The following is an 18,588-nucleotide window of genomic DNA, read 5'->3' as shown; positions in this document are numbered from 1 at the left end:
TACTGAAAACATCTGTTTGTTGCAGCACTATGTTAATCCACTCATACGTGCTCAGGTAAAGCTGGGAATCTTTAAAACCATTTTCAGCTTATGACAGAATTGCAGTAATGTGTTATAGTAGTTTGGGGAAAAACCCAACAAAACAACAAGAGCATCTGAATTTCCTCCAAACCGCACAGTCATAATTCCTTTAATGAGGCTTTGGAGAGAAAGAGGGGGAAATGATTGAATGTGTGTATGTGTGTGTGTGTTTGTGCACGCTTGTCCCTGCATGTGTGAGACAGAGAAAGTGAAAGACGCTGAGAGAGAGAGAGAAGAAAGAAGCAGAGTGAGACCGAGGGAGCAGATGCAGGGAATGAAAAGCCGGCTGGGGTGAAGTACAGAGAAGGTGAGGGAGAGCTTGTGTGAGAGTCTGGGAACAGACGCTGGTCTAGCATCCCTGCAGCCCGTCTCGACTTGGCACGAGCACACAACCCCCTCATCTCCAGCCCCTTTCAAACAGCTTAACCATGGCCCAAACAGGCTGGCAGGGAAGCAAAGCACTTCCACTTAACCATATCAAAGTCAGCCTGGCGCTGCACAGAAAGAGCATTTAGCCCTGAAAACGCCTTCTTTTTTTTGGGGCTGCACAGTTGTGCGGGCGCAAGATTTTCCTGTTGTTTTGTTTTTGATTTCCAAATCTATTAAGAGTTGGCCATGCTTGACAAATTGCTGTCTTTGATCCGCTTGAAAGATACACAGCCGAAAAAGATAGCATCAGCTCAGTTTGAGGTGATTTTAAAATATCAAGGACTTTTTTCTGGGTAGATAGGGGTGTTTTTAAAGCATTTTGAAGACCATCTGGCAGGTAGAAAGCTGCTAACAACTGTAAATATATCCTAACAGAGGAGTACAGGCTGCTCACTGCTCGCTGCTCAGACAGGCCGCTGTGTTTATCTGCTCTGGTTCAGCTGGCAGATCCACTGTGGTGGGTGGTATCAGTGTACAATACATCACAAAAGCCTGATGCCCTTTGACCCTTCCCATCAAACCTGAAGGGGCATTTTTAAAATCACTGACCTACTTCTCTCATGTTTCACACATGCCTTAAGGAGAAAGAGTGCGTGTCCTTTCGCTCTCTGTGTCATCAGGAAAGCACACACCCACAGTGATGCACACATAAACAAAGTGACAGAAGCTTCACATGACGTTTCCCCAAATTAAACTTATTTCACGTGTCTGCAGGAAGCCACTTTAAGGTCAAATATTACTCATATGATCTGTCAGGGGAAAATGGGGAAAAAAACAAACCAATCACGCAAAAGCATCATATTAAAAGGGAGTGAAAACACAAGAAAAATGTTTAATTTGCGGTTTTCTTTTGGCATCAAGTGCAATATATACTGTAAAAGGCTGGAAATAATTACAAAAAATATCTTTTAACAACACCATGACCTCATGTAACTTATAGTATATTACTGAGTGATCCTGAGCAAAGTGCACAGACTTGTTTCAAAACACAAGAGGGTAAACTCTACACAACGATTAAAAAGAGTCTAATATTAGTGTTTTTTGTGAGTTTATTCTCCTCTGAGTTGCATGCTTATCTTCACGCATCGCTTTGATCCACTAACCTACTGCCCCGGACAACAAGCCTTTCTCTGTTATTGTTCTGTATGAGCGCACCACAGACTTCTTGTCACACATCTTCTGCGTTATTGTCCGCAAAGATGCACCGTACGATGCTTTCACTCACCTCTGCAAAACTTCACACAAGTGTCTCCTCGGTGGCGTCTCTGTCCGTCTACCTGCGCTTCTCCATCCTTGCGTTAGAACAAGGGGACCAAAGTGCGTTTTCGCTTTTTACGCACGGATCTCGCTGCTGTTCAACGATGCAAATCAGAAGAAAGAATATCTCATTACCAGTCCAGAGCGATAAACCAGCCGCCCCGAATGAGCGATGGATGTTCGACGTTTGTTTTCCTTATGGGAGCAGCAGCGGCGGCCGTGCAGAGCAAACACTGAAGCCCCCTCACACACATTCCAGTTTGTGTTTGCGGCGCTCCTCCTGAACAACGGAGAGCCAATGAGAGGCCGAGGATGTCACAAGGAGGGCGGAGACAGTCTGTTTAGTACCCCTGTTTCCTCTCTCTCTGTCTCTCTCTCTCCCTGTCTGTGTGTGTGTGTGTGTGTGTGTGTGTGTGTGTGTGTGTGTGTGTGTGTGTGTGTGTGTGTGTGTGTGTGTGTGTGTGTGTGTGTGTGTGTGTGTGTGTGTGTGTGTGTGTGTTTAAAGGTCCCACCTTTCAGGTCACAAGGGGGGCAGTGTAGCGGTGGTGGGTATAGATGAAGCATAAATCAAGCTTGGAGTGTGTCCTATCTTTGTCTCTTTGTCTGTCTGTCTGTCTGTCTGTCTGCGAAAATCAAAGCGAATCACAGCAAATTAGCTCTGTTGGCATTAAATGTTGAAGTGACATTATTGCCAAAGCTATTGTAATTATCACTTTATCATGAGGAGAAAAAAACCTCAAACGATTAAAGCTATAAAATGTAATGATTTGCATACTGGGGTGGAAGGGAACCCCCCTTACCCTCCCCCCACATTCTTTCAAGTCAAGAATCACTGAATCCTGCAAATGCCCCTATATTGCAACACTTATGGTAAAAATATATTTCAAACATTCTTGTCCAGTCAAAGACATTAGGGAGAATAAAGCATAAAATGACAAGAATATTTATATTTAAATCCAATCAAAGACGATATTGTCACACAAATCAAATGTATACAGCATACACTGCAACCAACAAAATTGTTTCAGTGCTGTGTTTTACGTTGCTTAGGTCTATTTGAGCCATTAACTTAGCTAGCTGAACTAACTGTATCAATATTGTAAATAGACAAAAGAAACACTGCATAAGAAATACAGTCAAGCAAAACTGAGCTTCAGTGTTAATAATTTTACAACCCTGACGTCCACAACTCCTTTGTAGCATGGCGAGAAGAACCCAAAAGAAGCAGCTCTGTGCCCGCTGAGATTGTTGAAACCAGTTAGCTGCTTTGTGTTGGGAGTGCTGAAGCTGCTATGTCAATTTACTGTGTCCAATGTTTAATGGAATTCACACAATCTACAGAGGGTGGGAGGTGTATCAATGACAAAGTTTATCCCCTGACTTACCTAACATCCTAAATCAACCATGATTTTGAAATAATCCTATTTTATCTTGCCCTAAAATTGGTCAAATTTATCATTTTCAGTTTGTTTTACTTATCTCACATTCACATGTTAATCAGTTGTATAATGTTTCTGCCAATTTCTGCGAGTTAAAAAAAAAACCTTGAAATTAAAGACTTGAGAGGACATTTAAAATGTTAAATGTGCTGATTACAGAATGTAAACTACTTCAGGCAACTCAAACCCCCTGGAGCCAAAGTACTGAGGACATGACCTCTGTCTCTTTAACAGGACTGCACACACATATACTGTATATGTACTGTATATATATTGTATTGCCACAGGCGTTAGTTCGTCCTTCCCTGCTCTACTTGCACACCAGCTTTGCCTGCAGGCTGAATCCACGTCTGAGCACTAGATTGAACCAGCTGTCACCTCATGAACTGTCTCTAACATTTCTCTTTGCCTTTGTGCTCTGGACAACGGCTGATGCTTTTGCAGCCTTGACGGTTGAAACATAGACTTTCCATGTTCGCTCTCACAATAAACCCAACTTTTGTTGAAGGACGGTACAACCAGCATCATTCTGCAAGCGTTTTAACAGGGCACAAGAAAGTTTCACTTGTCCTAGTAAATGTATTGACAGGTTGGGAAAATGATGGCATGATTATCTGTGATTACAGAGCTTAACAACAGGGACTTTTTCAAAATTGCATCTCCAATCCGTTTGCCTCAACTGGGTTTACTACGAATGTTTTTCCCTGGACAGTGACCGACAAACAAATCAAATTACATGGAAAGAAACCATGAAAAAGACAAACGCCTCCATCTTTAGGAGCTACAAACAGCATGAAACACACAGGTGCTGCTATTTGAGGGCGGCGGGAAAATCCATTTCTGCAGGATGACTTGGTATTATGAAGAGTGACTCGTCTTGAAGTGCTCCTGCCAGCGTAATTGCCCTCCATAAGTGGATATGCTGTTCCGCTGAGTCCATATAAATCCAATTCAGCTCCCCCTTCCAAGAAGGAAAGGGAGCAGAAAATGGCTTGTCCCTTTTAATCCATCAGTTTGGTATTAGTAGAGGAAAGGATTTCATAATGACACTTTGATATGATTAATCTTAGAGGGAAGGTTCTGTGATTTTCATGCAGTCACCTCTGATCCTGATTCTTGGTTTGACTGTGGCTTTGGCAAGTAAATTGACTTTGTTGCAACAACTAATCAATTAATCAAGTAGTCGATTGACAAAAAAATTCATTAGTACCTATTGTTTTACTCTTTTTTTTAAAAGGAAAAATGCCAAATATTGTGCTGGTTTCTGCTACTCTAATATGAGGATTTGAAGCTTTTATATGTCATACATGATACTAACTGAATATCATTTGACTTTGGCTTTAAGACATTATGATGGGTAGTTTTTTGTTTGTTTGTTTGTTTGTTTGTTTGACATTTTATGGGTAATGCATTAGTTGTAACCTTATTTGTTGACAAAATGCTATGAGGAGGATTATCATATCTTCCCAAAAATAATAACGCTGTCTTCAGAACATTGCTGGTTAGGCATTGATGATAAAGACTGTCAAAGGAAATCAAAACTACATAAATGGGCATTGATGGCTTCAGTGCAAGAATGAAGCTGTTGTTGATACAATTGGTGGAAGAATAGTTGGTGGAAGAAGCCTTATAGGGTACGCGATATCAACTGAGCAAACTCTATTCACTGAAGTAGATCATGAGAAAAAGCCAGCAAGTGGACCATATGTCACATATGATTATTTTGTACTATTTCCAAAGCCATGACTGGACTGTCACACTCAGTAAAGAAGAAAGGGTTAGGGTTAGGGTTAGGGTTAGGGTTAGGGTTAGGGTTAGGGTTAGGGCAAACTGTCTTCAGAGGGTTTCTGCTAGAGAAAGTCAGTCAAAGAACATTCAGTGAATGCTAAATGGGCAACAATTGGCTTGATGGCGATTCAGCCGTGGTGTTGAGGATATAAAGTAGCGACAAGGATGGAAAGAGTTAAGAGGAAGTTAATGATGGAAAGAGAAGAAAGTAAAGAAAGAGAGGAAAAAAGCGGAACAGAGCAAGAGAAAAGAGCATTAAAGACAGACAGGGTTTTAGAGGCAGAAAGATCCTACTTTTGAAGGTTTCTTCACAGACCCTTAAAGTTCAAAGATTTAGCAGCAGCAGCAGCAGCTCTGCATGTTCTGCTGTCAGTGAGCTTCCCCACCTGAGGCTGCCAAAAATACTCAGTCACACAACTCACCCAAACTGACCCCATACCAGTCCTTTTCTAGCCAAGTCCACCTTGCACACTATGACAGTTAAATGTTATTTAGGGAGTCAAATATTAGTTTTAACATAAAACTTACATTTCAACAAAATGTGAAACCACATTAAGCCTGCCTATCACTTTCCTCTGTACATTTTCTTGTAAAACCTCCGGGTTACAACAAATTCAGAGAACTCCGTAGGGTTTCCATAAGCCTCTCAGCTAGCACTAACACGCACACACCTCTCTCTTCCACCTAGACTCTCAGCTGCTGAACAGCTCAGTCTGTAATTATGGCTGTCATCAACAGCCCCTGACTAGCAGCTATATTTACTGGAGAACCAGCATGCACACACACACACACGCACATGCACTGCCTGCACACACACCCACAAAGAGAAGAACATACACACATAGACCTACAACCACACACACACAACCACACATGCACACACATTGCACACAGATATATAACCAGCTATTTATAGGGGCTGTCAATCAGAATCAAAGCAACAGGTAATTTAATGTTGGGTTAATCTGCATCGTCGGCTCTAATCTTCCAAAGAATTTTCTTGTGAAGCATTTTGTTGTTTTGCTTCGGCTCATGTACAATTTACTGTAATGTGCAAAGAAACACTTTAACACAGTCCAAATCATACCTTCAATGTCAGATCTGTATTGTTTATCTTTCTTATTGAAACATTTTGTTTTGAATTTTTGCATGTTCAAAGAAAAAACACAAAAATACACTTAGAAACAACACGAAATCAAAGCCCAGATATTGTGTTACACAGTTATATAACGGCAATATGTGTGAGAAAATCTATTAAAATTAAAAACAAAATGTAACCTCAATGCAAGAAAAAAGAGCCATAGATTATTTATCTCTCATCATAAAACACCTGTGACTTCCCTATCTGTAAATGACAACATGGTGCAGTGATTTAATTTCCCCCTCAGAAATCCAGCTTTCATTTCCTGAGACTATTTATTTAAAAAAGTGATAATTTCACCAAGTTGAATAACTTTTTTATACGTTTTATATTGATACATGCTTAAAACAAGAGATTTCAATACACCATGTTGAACTGTTGGAAATTAAAAGGGACATTTTAACAAATCTGCCTGAATGAATGCACAGACATTCAAACACAGAAACTATGACTGGAACAACTCCCACTGACCTCCCAGGAATGGAGCTCCTTTCCTTTCATACCAGCCTCGACTGCTGTTTGTCACCAAAACCAATCTCCTTCTCCACATGTAGCGTGGCATTGAGGCACCTTCTGTCACACTATTTGCCCCCAACGCTGCTTTGTTTCATTCAGTTAAGCATTTATCCATGCTGCTATTCTTCCTCTGTTGTGTTTCACATTTTCTTCATCTCCACCACCAACAGCTTCTAACTTCTAACCGTTAAAAACAGGATGAGAGATAGTCAGAGAGGCCATGTGACAGAGAGGGCAGGAAGGTCAAGGCTAAGGGATGAACAGGCACAGCTGACGGTATATGTGTGTGTGTGTGTGTGTGTGTGTGTGTGTGTGTGTGTGTGTGTGTGTGTGTGTGTGTGTGTGTCTCAGAGTGAGAGTGTGTGGCACTAAAATATCAGAGGAAAATGCTGAGTGCCACCTTTCCTCAGGCTACTAGTCCTGTTAAGAATGACTCATTGTTGGACTTTATTGTTGTAAATGCCGAACTCGAATCAAAATGAAATTCTGACATTGTCAACTTTCTGTTTACATCACAGGCACTCAAAGAAACAACTATACATACATATTTAATGATACAGTCTGTGATCTGAATGCACAGGTGGGTTTACCATATTTCAACCTAACAAACACATTAAAAGCTTCTATACAGCTATTCACATTTGCATATTGTTCTGACTCTCTGAGTCAGAGGTGCAGAGGTGAAAAAATTACAGCCTGAACTGCCCTGTGGCACGGCCCCATGCTGTGGCTGCTTTGGTCTGTAATGACAGGTTGCTTGTCATAGGTAAAGTCTCTCCCCCGAGCAGCGTGGAGGCACAGTACAGACCTGCACACTGCAGGTGTGCGCCAACAATATAATCTCACCAGCTGCTACGTACAGTAACTTCACAAAGCAAGGATATATTATACAACTTGTGATATGTGGTCGATTCCTTCTTTAATTACTGCTTTTTAAGATCAATTTCTGGCTAGCTAAACAATTTAAAGCCGCACTGGTGAATATGTTGTAAATCAACAATGGCTCATCAGATGTACGGTGAGAGGGGTTTCCCATAGTGACAAACCATGGATGTATTAAAAGAACTGGATATAGACTTGGAGGCAAGGCTCCATTCATTCCTGTGAAAGTCGCTCAGTGGTGAGGCCAAAAAAGTTAGACCGCCAGGTATAAAATTACTTGCATTACTTCTGGGATCATGTGGCACATAGAGCAGCTGTGCCAGAAACTTCCACCAGCCAAGCTTGCTAACATCCAGTTTAGCCTTAACTTGAGCTTTAGTTCTTCTAGACTTTACAAATGTTGACCAAATGGATCAAATTCTTAGAGGGAATCAAGTCATTTGCACTGTTGTGGCAATTTACAGGACTCTCTTTCAGAATGTAAGTCTATGGGAAGTCTTTTTGGGCCAGTGTGCATTACGTGACGGACATAGAAGTTGTAATTATATGGTTTGGCCACTATGTCAAATTGGCTTCAGAGCCCGGTGCTGTTCCTGGGGGCTTGTGACAAACCCACAGAGTATTATCAGATAACACTGTAGCCTCCTGCTACTGTACTGAGCTTTATAGTTTCTTTCAGCTCACTGTTTTTGGTTCACAAACTCCAGCAAATGTTTTCACCACAAAAAGGTCACAAGACCACTGTAGACTACCTGCCCAACAGCAGGCAGAAAAAGTCAGCAGGTAGCTGATAAAGAAAAAGATAAGACTTTCTCAGGAGTTGGTGAAAACTAAATCAGAATTGTATCTGCTGGATGTGTAAATAGGCAACAATCTGGTAACAAGTATGACATAACAAATTGATAATGATGATAATATGTTGTGTTTTCATCTTTTCCCCTTGCCATCCACACACAAAAATCAATGAATGCAGCTTTAGCTTCTTTATTAGATTCTTCCGAAGCATTTCAATGTCAGATACGTCAAAAAGACTGTACTATAGCTGTAAAATATTTAGAAAAACTTGACCCCTCTATGAAGAGCCATGGGTGGTCTTTTACCTTTCATGTTTTAAACACGGTTACCTCACTGTGAGAGGCTCCAAACCACTAAGTGTAAACCTTGCACGCCCAGGGTTGCCCACAGCACAGATTGTCATGGTAACCACATGGGAACTGTAAAGGAAAGGTTAGCAGTACAGTGAAAAATACCATCTTAGATATAAGCCACATGTAAACATCTGTGACCAAAAAACTGAGACAAGTTTAGACTTATGGCTGAGACATGTCTGCATTAAAAAAAATGAAGAAAGATTTCTCCTCTTGCATCATCTGGCATCATCTGGCTTACTGCACGTTGCACTGTTAAACATTCACTTCAAGTCCCGCAATGCAAAGAGTGCTTCCCTCTCCTATAATATTCACTCTTATTTTTTCCATACTCTTTTGGTGAAAATTGCAGGAAATAATAGTAGTTGAAGTATTTTGGCCAAAGTAGGTCAGTGGAGCCAACTGTCAGCAGTAGGAAGAAGGAGATGCAAAGCAGTAATAAGCCAGCTACAGCAGGTCCCCTCAGGTCAGAGCGATTCCCAACACAGAGCAGCCACTGATGCACAAACTACACTACTGTCATGTTAGTCTGTGTGCTGAATGGCCGTGGACAGTGTCGACATCTGTGGCCAGACAGTGGAGGTGTATGTGTGGGTGGGCTGCCAGTGTGTTAATGTTGAGGACCGCAGACAATGCTTATGTGTGTATAAGGTTGCAGAGGAGTGGGTCAGAGCATGTGTGTGTGATTTTATAGTGGGGCAACTAGATCAAATCCATTTTAGATCATTCTCCAATCCCTAGGAGTGACCTCTATGGCTCTCAACCCGCCTCTCCTGTCCTATATGTCCATTGCAGCTCTGACATCAGATATACACTTCAACCGAATCACAGCATCACCCACAAAATTACATCAACACCACTGACACCAAAGCCACCAGGTACATTTGCGTCACATAAAAGTTGACCTTAAATTGACACGACAGCAATAAACACTGACTGAATTATTTCCAGGCTAAACCTCGACTGCGGAAATCACTGCTGAGCTGCAGTGAGACTTCATTAAGTTTGCTGTAATCACTGCATCAAATTGAATTGCAGCTGAATACCAATGAAAACATTAAGTCATGATCAGAAATACAAGAATTATCTCTTGGATTGGACAGTGTGTTGATGTGTTCTTTAAAATGAAATGAAAAATGCCTTTTAACCCTTTCACATCACCTCCCTTGTCATGTTGTGCACCTATTTAACAATTATATGCCACAAAAAATTTCTTTGTATTCTTATATCAAAATTCAATCATATTTTCTTCCTGTAAAACAAGGCTCGACCTGACTAATTCATTCCTGTGATATCATGACATCCATCCATTTATAAATGTTCAACTTTTAGCCACACACAACAAAGATTCATTATTACACGCCCACTTTTGATTGTTAAAAATCCTCCCCAACCATTATGTCCCAGCTGTAGGTATGTCCTGTTTCACTTGGAAATATGTCAGGATACAGAATTAGATACTCTTGAAATGCTGTTTCATCTGGACACTAAACTCTCTAAACTATTTGTCGGTGCAAGACAGAACCTAAAAAACAACAGTTTTTTCGACATTTACCAAATTATTGTTTTTATAGTTTTATAGTTGACAGGTAAGCTTTGACAAGTCCTATAGGGTTTAGTAAAATGTTGCCATGTAATACTGCTTGACCACAATTTATGTACATGAAAATAAGACATATTTATATTAATTGATTATTTTTGTAAATTTGTTTTTAAGTTTGGGCGAACTGTCTTTCCTAAGTTCTTATAACTATTTGTTGGTTTGAAACCAGTGATTTACTAAGTCTGGTTGCACTACTTAATGTCGTAAGTTCAGACCTCAGTCATGTTTGCAAGAATATAATAACAACATAATGTTGTACAATTAATAGCAGTTAAATATGTAAAGTCACTGTAACATAACTTACAAAATGTCAGTTTTAAGGGACCAAATGTTGGTAGGTTTTTTAATTATTTTATGGTTAAACTTAGAAACAGCTGGTGTAACTGCAGCTTCAGGTTTTGACTTTAGTTGGAGGATCATATGCTAACGTTAACTCTGTGGGGAATTCTGCAAACGTTGGGAAAAGATATGTCCCAAAAAAATGTAGAAAATATTATCATGAGAAAAATCTTGATATTTTCATCATTATAAAACATTACAGATAAATGACCTCCCTCCCAGGTTTACAGTCAGTGGAGCAGTACTCAGCTCACTGTGATCCTGAGCTTTGGAGTGCACATCAGCTCAGAGGAGGAGGAGACAGTTTCCTGGGGTTTGCCACACAAGGCAAGTACAGACAAGAGACTGAGAGAGAAAATGGATCTGTGAAATTTGACCTGGCTTCTAGTCTTGCAGTCTTTACTGTGGGCCCTGTATATCATGCTGAATGTACAGTATGTGTCTGTGAGTGTGTATGTGGGGGGTGGGGGTGCCTCATGGTTCACCCTCTGGGCAAGAGCTGAAAGCTAGTACTGTAGAAATGAGATAGATTTCATGTCATCAGCCTGATAATGTAATGAGATCTTCTCAGAGTTCAAATTGTGCTTTGATAGTAATGTACTCGTGATTATATAGAGATTAGATACATATAGTGATTGTGTGGCTGTAGTTTATGTTTCTCTAGCATGAGTATTTCAACATATAATACATACATGCATGAATCGAGTTATGCCCCAACATGACCAATTCCAGTCTGCTAATAGTCGGTTAAAGCTGTAGCTATAGCCAATTAGATAGCTAACATTAAGTGAAACTTTTAAGCTTTCTGTAATGTTAAAGTAGTTTAAATGATGCTGGTCACCAAGCAGTGAATGCTAGGTAGGTCTATGACTATGGCCTCTGCAGTTTTTAGGAAAGTTATTTTATTTCGAGAAGGTAGCTTGGGATTGTGATTGCCATCATTTTTCACTTTTAACTCTATACACAATGTGGTATATTTGGGTAACACTGCTTAAAAACCCCTCACAAAATCATAGCCTATTTACATTGTGTAAACAAAGAGCTTGATAGCTATTAGCCAGAGAATGACAAAACCAACTTTTCAGGTAAAACGTGGCTCAGTTATACATGTTTGTGTCTGTGCTCCTGTTTCTTAGATTACAAGAGGAATGCTGCTCTTCTACTTTCACTCCTGTTGCGAGTTGAGAAGACATAAGTTCCCGTTGCACTGTATAAGTGAGACCTACATTTGGTGTTTGTGACATGCCTGCCTCTCTTAAAATAAGCCTGCATGTTATGTCATGCCTTTAGATACTCTGGTTTATTTGTTCACCCCTTAAATCGCAGGTGTTGTTCAGCTGAGAAGATTAAAGAAAAGCCCTTTGGCAAAGTCTGGGGCAAAAGCTTAAAGAGCACAGATGACATTAAAGCCTCAGATCCCTTTATACCATTACAAACATAAAGACATCCCCTCTGTATGTGTTTAATTGTGCATCTAAAACTCATCTAAGTAATTTTAAAACTCTCCAAATCTGTGGAGGGACATCAGCTTGATGGGAAACTCCAATAAAATTGTAGTGATTGACATGTCATTGTGCCAGAAGGAGTTTTCAAGAACCCGACTAAAAACAAAACAAACAAACAATAGCTGTTGAGCCCAGCAATTAGTGGTTTTGTCATGTAATTGGTAGTCAAGGGAGGAGTGGAAACATATCCTATTGCACTAGGAACAACACAAAACATTCCTGCGTCAGATCAGATCAACTTTTCCAGAACCAAGCTAACTGTTTTAGATGAGAGAGATTTAGTTCAGTTGTAAAACTACAAAGCACAAACATTCAACACACCTATAAAAAAGGACGAGTTACTTCCTTTGTGTTTCCTGAACTTCATGTATGATTCAGGGAGGCACAGAGTCTCCTGAAAGCCAAACCCTACACAGTATTACTAATCAAAGCATTTTCAGGAGCTCCTCACTTCAGATTGAAAGCATCTCTTCATGCTTTCTGACCTGACCCAGTTAGTCAAACACTGGTTTATTTAGACACCAAACACAGACAATCCATTCCAATCACGGCACCATCGATCTAAAAACCCAACTATATTTTTACTGTCATTAAAGTTCTACTACTGTGACTCTCCTTTGGGACACAGTACTCACTTGTACTTTGCTTTTGCAGACTGTTGACTATTCTGATGTGAGCCACATGAGTAGACCGGCAGAGCAAAATCAGATCCTTTGAATTACTCATAAGGAGGAAGCAGTAGTTAAAGAAGCCATTGTGTTTATTTTAGGCTCAATGAGGCTGCTGTGCACTTTTACTGATATCTTTTTCTTTCATTTGGTGTAGCCCTTTTTTCTCTGAGAAATGTTTCAAGAAAGCGGGCAGTGCATGTGTGTGGGTAAACCGTGATAATAAGGGAAGAAAGCAGAGTTGTGTTGTGCGATAAGATGTGTGTAAAACCGCTCAAGTGTCAGACTGTAGTTTTCTGTGAGCTCTGAATTGAACCGTTCAGGTCAGGTGGGTTTTCATGCAGAGAGGCTAAAGGGTGATCGTGGGCTGAACTGAGACTGTATTTGCAGCACTGTCCCATCATCACAAAGCATCAAATGCTCCAAGTTGCATGTGTGACAGTTATTTATAGCTGCTTTTTTAAATGGAACATCAGTGTTTAATGATACACTGTTTTACTTTGTAATTACATGCAAATGAGTACAGTTATTGGCGCCGGTAGGTAACGTCTCACTGCTGATGTGTAAACCCTGTATAGCTCTTTTTTGTGACTGATTATTTTTGTGATTTTGACATTTCCCTTTCTCCAGTGCTTCCACAATTGAGACGACTCTGCTAGTCAAATTAAGGACAGAGCTGCTTTTCTTGCATCTGAGAAACTAATCCAAAGTTTTTATCTAAATGCAATGATCTGCAACAACTGTGGAGGCAGCCAGGAGGCCTTCAAAGCCAAAAGAGGTAGGTTTATACACATTACAATAAGTATATATCTTCTTTTACCTCTAGCCATGAAAATAACTTTCGTTTTATGTGCTCAGGTTTTGAGAAATCTGTCACTGAGATTTCTGCATCCTCCACTCCAATACAATAGAGATGATTGCATTTGGGAAGTGACAGCATTGCATTTTTACGCTTTTTTTGTTGATTTACAAAACATTAGCAGCAGTTATTCTGGATTGTGGAGAGACTTGTTTCATTATTTAAATGTCAAAGGAGATTGAAGCTAAAACACATTGTTCCTACTTAGTATAGCTTGCTGAGGCTTTTTGTTAATTTATACAACCTCTGCTGGAGTCACTGGTTGTGCTAGTGAGAAGAGGAGGGAGAAAGTATGCAGGTCTGTATCTGTAGTGTGTGTTTGTGTGTGTGTGTGTGTGTGTGTGTGTGTGTGTGTGTGTGTGTGTGTGTGTGTGTGTGTGTGTGTGTGTGTGTGTGTGTGTGTGTGTGTGTGTGTGTGTGTGTGTGTGTGTGTGTGTGTGTGTCTGTGTATTGTTCAGGCACTCTTGACATTTCTGCTGCCAGGCTAAAAGTAGAGCTCCTTTAGCCACAATCCAAGGAGAAGAAAAGAGGAAATAATGACAAACTAACCAAACCATATACAACCTATCATCTCTGGGAGTGAAGATGTAGTAGTTGTGCTACTATAAGGTGTGATGTCTGTCACTGGCTTCATTGCCCTTTATGTTTACTATTTTATTGTATAGCTATTTTTACATTGTCTCACCACTACCATAAGACTAGTCTTTCCCAACCTTTGTAGCCACACTAGCAGCAGGTCTCTATAGGAATGACAATGTCAGCCAGCCAGTCTGCCAGTCCAGTCCAGTTTGGTCCCGACTAAAATATCTCTGCAACTACTGGATGGATTGCCACAAAATATTTAGTTGACTTTGACTGACTTTGGTGATCCCCTGACCTTTCCATCAGTTTCAGAGAAATCTGACATCCCCATAGCTGTACTTGGTGTTTATTGCTAATTTATTAAACCTAAAATAAGAAAGTAAACATGCCAAACTTAATATCTGCTATACAGCAGCATGTTAGGATCCTAGCTGGGGGCACCACAGCCTCACAAAGCCTTTACCTCTCGTCACAAGTTTCAAATCGATGAGATATGTATGAAAGTGATTTTCACTTCTCATGTGGCTTCATTCAAATACATTTTTAAGGCCAGAAGATTTAAAATTATACAAAAATCTACACAAAATGATTAGTTTGTGCATTTTGCCCCAGTATTAATGACACCTTAGACACCTTAGTTTCAGCTTGTGACTTCTTGTGGTTGGGAACCACCGCATTATACAGTTACACAGTCACACATTTCATAGTTCACACTGAATACATTCAACATGGAATAACATTTTGTGGGTAGAAAAGCTCAAAGATTTGCAAAGCCAGTGCTAATGATCAAACTAATGATTTAGAAAGAAAATAGGCCAGTAGTAGCAAATCTGCATACAGCACAAATATATTCAACACAAAACACACAGAGTAATTTCCATCTCAAATCCAAAGAGCTAATTAGAACAGAAAAATATAAGTGATCCATATTCTGCAACCTTCAACTGTGTCTATGAATAAACACATTGATGCCTGCTGGCCAACCTCCACATGAATATGTGTGCAGTGATTGGCTGGTTTTGTTGCAGAGAGTCATCTGGCTGCCTTGTACCTCCTGGCGATGTTGTTCAAAGAGAACGTCACATTAACCAACGGTGTTTTGCAGTCAGAAGTGGGTCAGTGGAGGCATTAACATACATTACACACCAAATGATGCAATATCTGGGGATATCAACCTGCTCACTGTGTATTTTTCATCAGTAGATCTGCTACAGAGCATTTAGAGCCTGCATGCAGCTTAAATATATTTTCAGATATATAAAATACCTTGGTGCTAATGTGTACAAAGCCAGTTAAACATGAAAACAGTATACTTTGTGATGAGCAAACCATGAGCTTAAAAAGGCTACATAACAGAGCGCTTGTACGTGTTGAGGGGAGTATTTATGAATTTGAAAAGAACAATTCACACTCAGGAGAAAACTGTGAAATTGGTTAAAGATTAGTGTAAATGGCCATTTTACCACTTGTGTGCATACATTTCAAATGGGGGGAGGGGATGGATTTTATCAGAGTTAAGTTGAGGGAGCTTTAGACACAGCGTGCATCATATGACACACACAGTGTACACAGAGCATTACATTAAGTGCAGAGACAGTTTCTGAGCTACCATTATTTATAATCATCTGCTTCAATCTCGGTCAGAGATTTAAAAATGGCTGCTCAAAATACACAGTATCCATTTATTAAACAACCTGACAGCATGTTCCATCTTTTCTTCTATCTATGAATAATCATCAGTCAGGTTTTGCTGTATAATTCTGCTGCTCATCACTCTTCCAGGATCCAGCTGACCTTAGGTTATGATTACAGCTGGTTTTAGAATAACAAACACTCACAAAAAATACATGCCAGGAAGATTTTCTCTTGGTGCATAATGCCTGGTTAAAAACATCTGCCTGTTATACAACAACGCCCGCCCACACTGCATAGGGCAAGGCTCCTCTCAGCTCTCTAAAAAGGGTAAAAGTTGAAAATCGGTATACAAACTCTGCACACAGCTCCTAAAAAGGGGAGCTGGAGTTCTCATTACTGAGAGATTCATTACACTGAGCAGGTGCACGTGACTTCAACTACAGTAATGACAAACTGAATCTCTGCTGCAATTTTTGGTGAGGATTTTTCAGCATCGGTGTCTGATATCAGAGCCTACTCATCCATGCCACAAGAAACTCCACCTGCACAGCTGAAAAAGTCTATCTGGGCCACTCTGCAAGCATCACTTTTACCCTCTCTTTAACCCTGAACACAACCACAAATCACAAACCAACCAGTCTGACGTTGTAATCCTCAAGCAGCTGGCTTGACCCACCTGTACACCCCCCCTGCCTGCTTTCATACTTTACAACTGACCCCTGGCATGCCTACCGTCCTCGTAGAAGACATCCTCTGCTTCTTCACGCATCATCTCATCCAGGTCATCCTCTGCAATGTCGGTCATAGCCATCACTATCCTTCTTCTTCTTCTCTCCCCCTTCTTGCCTCCCTCGGCTGACTAATCGGAGCTTCAGAGAGGGTGACTGGGCTGTAAAATTAAATCAACTCCGGCTCGGCCTCTTCGCTTCAGGCGACAGTCCGATCACCGGCAGGCTACTTGCTTGAGTAGGAGAGGAACTGGGACTGAGCCGAGCTTCAGCTCCCTGCACGAGGGTGTGTGTGTGTGTGTGTGTGTAAGTGCCAGGTGACTGTGTGTGTGTGTTAGGGTGTGGGTAAGAGAGAGAACTCCCAGCGACCTTCACCAAGTTTCAGCAACAGTGCTGATTTCATAACATCCTGTGCAAAGCTGAAGTGAGAGTGTGCAGCTTGGAGAGCACTTGTATGAGTAAGTGTGCGCATGTGTGTGTACTGGACGGGGAGCGTCAGTGGTGTATGCATGTGTGTCTGCATGTATGTGTGTGTGTCCATATGCACAGGATGGCTCTCCACAGTGAGTCAGCTCAAGTGGCTGGTGATTAACAGGAATATTTAGCTTCTGTATTGTGAGCCAGCAGTGACATGTAAAAAAAGGTGCGAAAAAGTGTGTGTATGTGTGTTTGTGTGTATGTGGCGTGGCGTGTGAGATGCCATGCTGGCTCTACTTGTCATTCCTTCACAGCTCACTGGGAATCATGGGACCACACTGATTGCTCCCTCTATTTTTTCACTTGACCCACATCGAGGGGGCTTCAGCGACACTGATAACATCTGGTGTCGTCTGCTGCTGGCCAAAGTCTCCATGGTGCGGCTCACAAAGCACTGAATAAACAAACTCACCTGCTCTGACAGACTGAGACATTCTGCAAGGCTGTTTGTAGATCTCACGTAATCATTACTTTTTACATCCGAGGATTTTGTATCGATTTGAATCCCAGAGCATATGGGTTTCTGAGGCATAAAAACAAGACAAATGAACAGAGGACATTTGAGACCACTTATCACTGTGGATGTTTCCAAAATCCTTAAGGCAAGGACTTTCTATCCGTTTGGATTCTGTCTGCTTAACAGAGAACATTTTTAACCAGTTTCCTTAGTTGCAAGTTTTGTTCAATCCAAGAAAACAGTAGTGGACCCTGCTCTCGAAAACAAAATTATACTAATTTTTCGTGTTGTGTCGTTCAAGTCAATTCAGCAACATAAATAAATGAATAAATTCCATTAAATTAACAATTGATTACATTTTTTGTGTCACACAAAACATCACATGCAGCTGCCATATTTTGTTTTAGAGACAGAGTTGCCATTTGAGTCTAAAGAAAAAAACCTTTTTGAGGCTTCAGAAAAAAATATTTTCCTTTCCACTATACAGGCAGATAAAATTAGTAATCTTACCATATTTACCATCTCAGTTTAGTTAACATGGTAACACTTCCACATGTTAAACTCAAAGTACAGCTGGGGCTGATGGGATCAGTTTTGCAGGTATTGGACAATGTCAAGTTTTGACCTAATGTGTGAATGAATAATTGTCATGACAATTCATGCAATAGTTGTTAAGCTATTTAAGTCTGGAATGGGGGGGGGGTAGTTAACAGTTGCACGGTAGTTAACAGCATTTGTAGTTAACTACTGTGCAACTACAAATGCTGTTTTAACAATGCTGCAGATATAGGGTGTAGAATGACCTCAGCTTTAGCCCTTGTTGGTCATTAATGCATGTTGGTACATCTGGGCATCCAAAACAAACTGGGTTCAACTTATGAACAAAACTCTAAACTCTTGTCATGTGTAATAACAAACGTTCCACCCAGTTGTGGGCAGGGTTTCAGCATTCATGACTTTGAAATAGTCTTCAAAAAGCTTTTTAAGTTTAAGAGTTTTGCACCATCCCTGGGAGACCCCTTACCAGTATCTGTCAAGTATTTCATGTCCAGTC

At 40.6% G+C, this 18,588-nt stretch overlaps 2 protein-coding genes across 4 annotated transcripts in view; one reads left to right on the top strand and one right to left on the bottom strand.

Moving 5' to 3' along the window:
• The window catches only part of LOC133995855 (antizyme inhibitor 1-like), a 547,935-nt gene that overhangs the window by 373,403 nt on the left and 155,944 nt on the right, over window positions 1–18,588 (top strand). The window lies entirely within an intron of this gene.
• Window positions 1–18,588, bottom strand: part of ripor2 (RHO family interacting cell polarization regulator 2) — an 83,731-nt gene that overhangs the window by 43,676 nt on the left and 21,467 nt on the right. The window contains exon 1 of one of the 3 annotated variants that reach the window (XM_062435915.1): window positions 16,605–16,893. The exons of 1 other annotated variant lie outside the window; for it this stretch is intronic. In XM_062435915.1, the coding sequence (XP_062291899.1) occupies window positions 16,605–16,683 (79 nt within the window). In that variant the 5' untranslated portion in view covers window positions 16,684–16,893. Of the gene's footprint in view, window positions 1–1,735; window positions 2,025–16,604; window positions 16,894–18,588 lie in introns of those variants that run through there. One more of the 3 variants, XM_062435917.1, reaches the window with a different exon arrangement.

Source organism: Scomber scombrus, chromosome 16 (assembly GCF_963691925.1).
Source record: "Scomber scombrus chromosome 16, fScoSco1.1, whole genome shotgun sequence".
Classification (NCBI taxonomy): Eukaryota; Metazoa; Chordata; class Actinopteri; order Scombriformes; family Scombridae; genus Scomber; species Scomber scombrus.
Note: the sequence above shows the minus strand (reverse complement) of the source record. Positions and strands in the feature narration are given on the sequence as shown.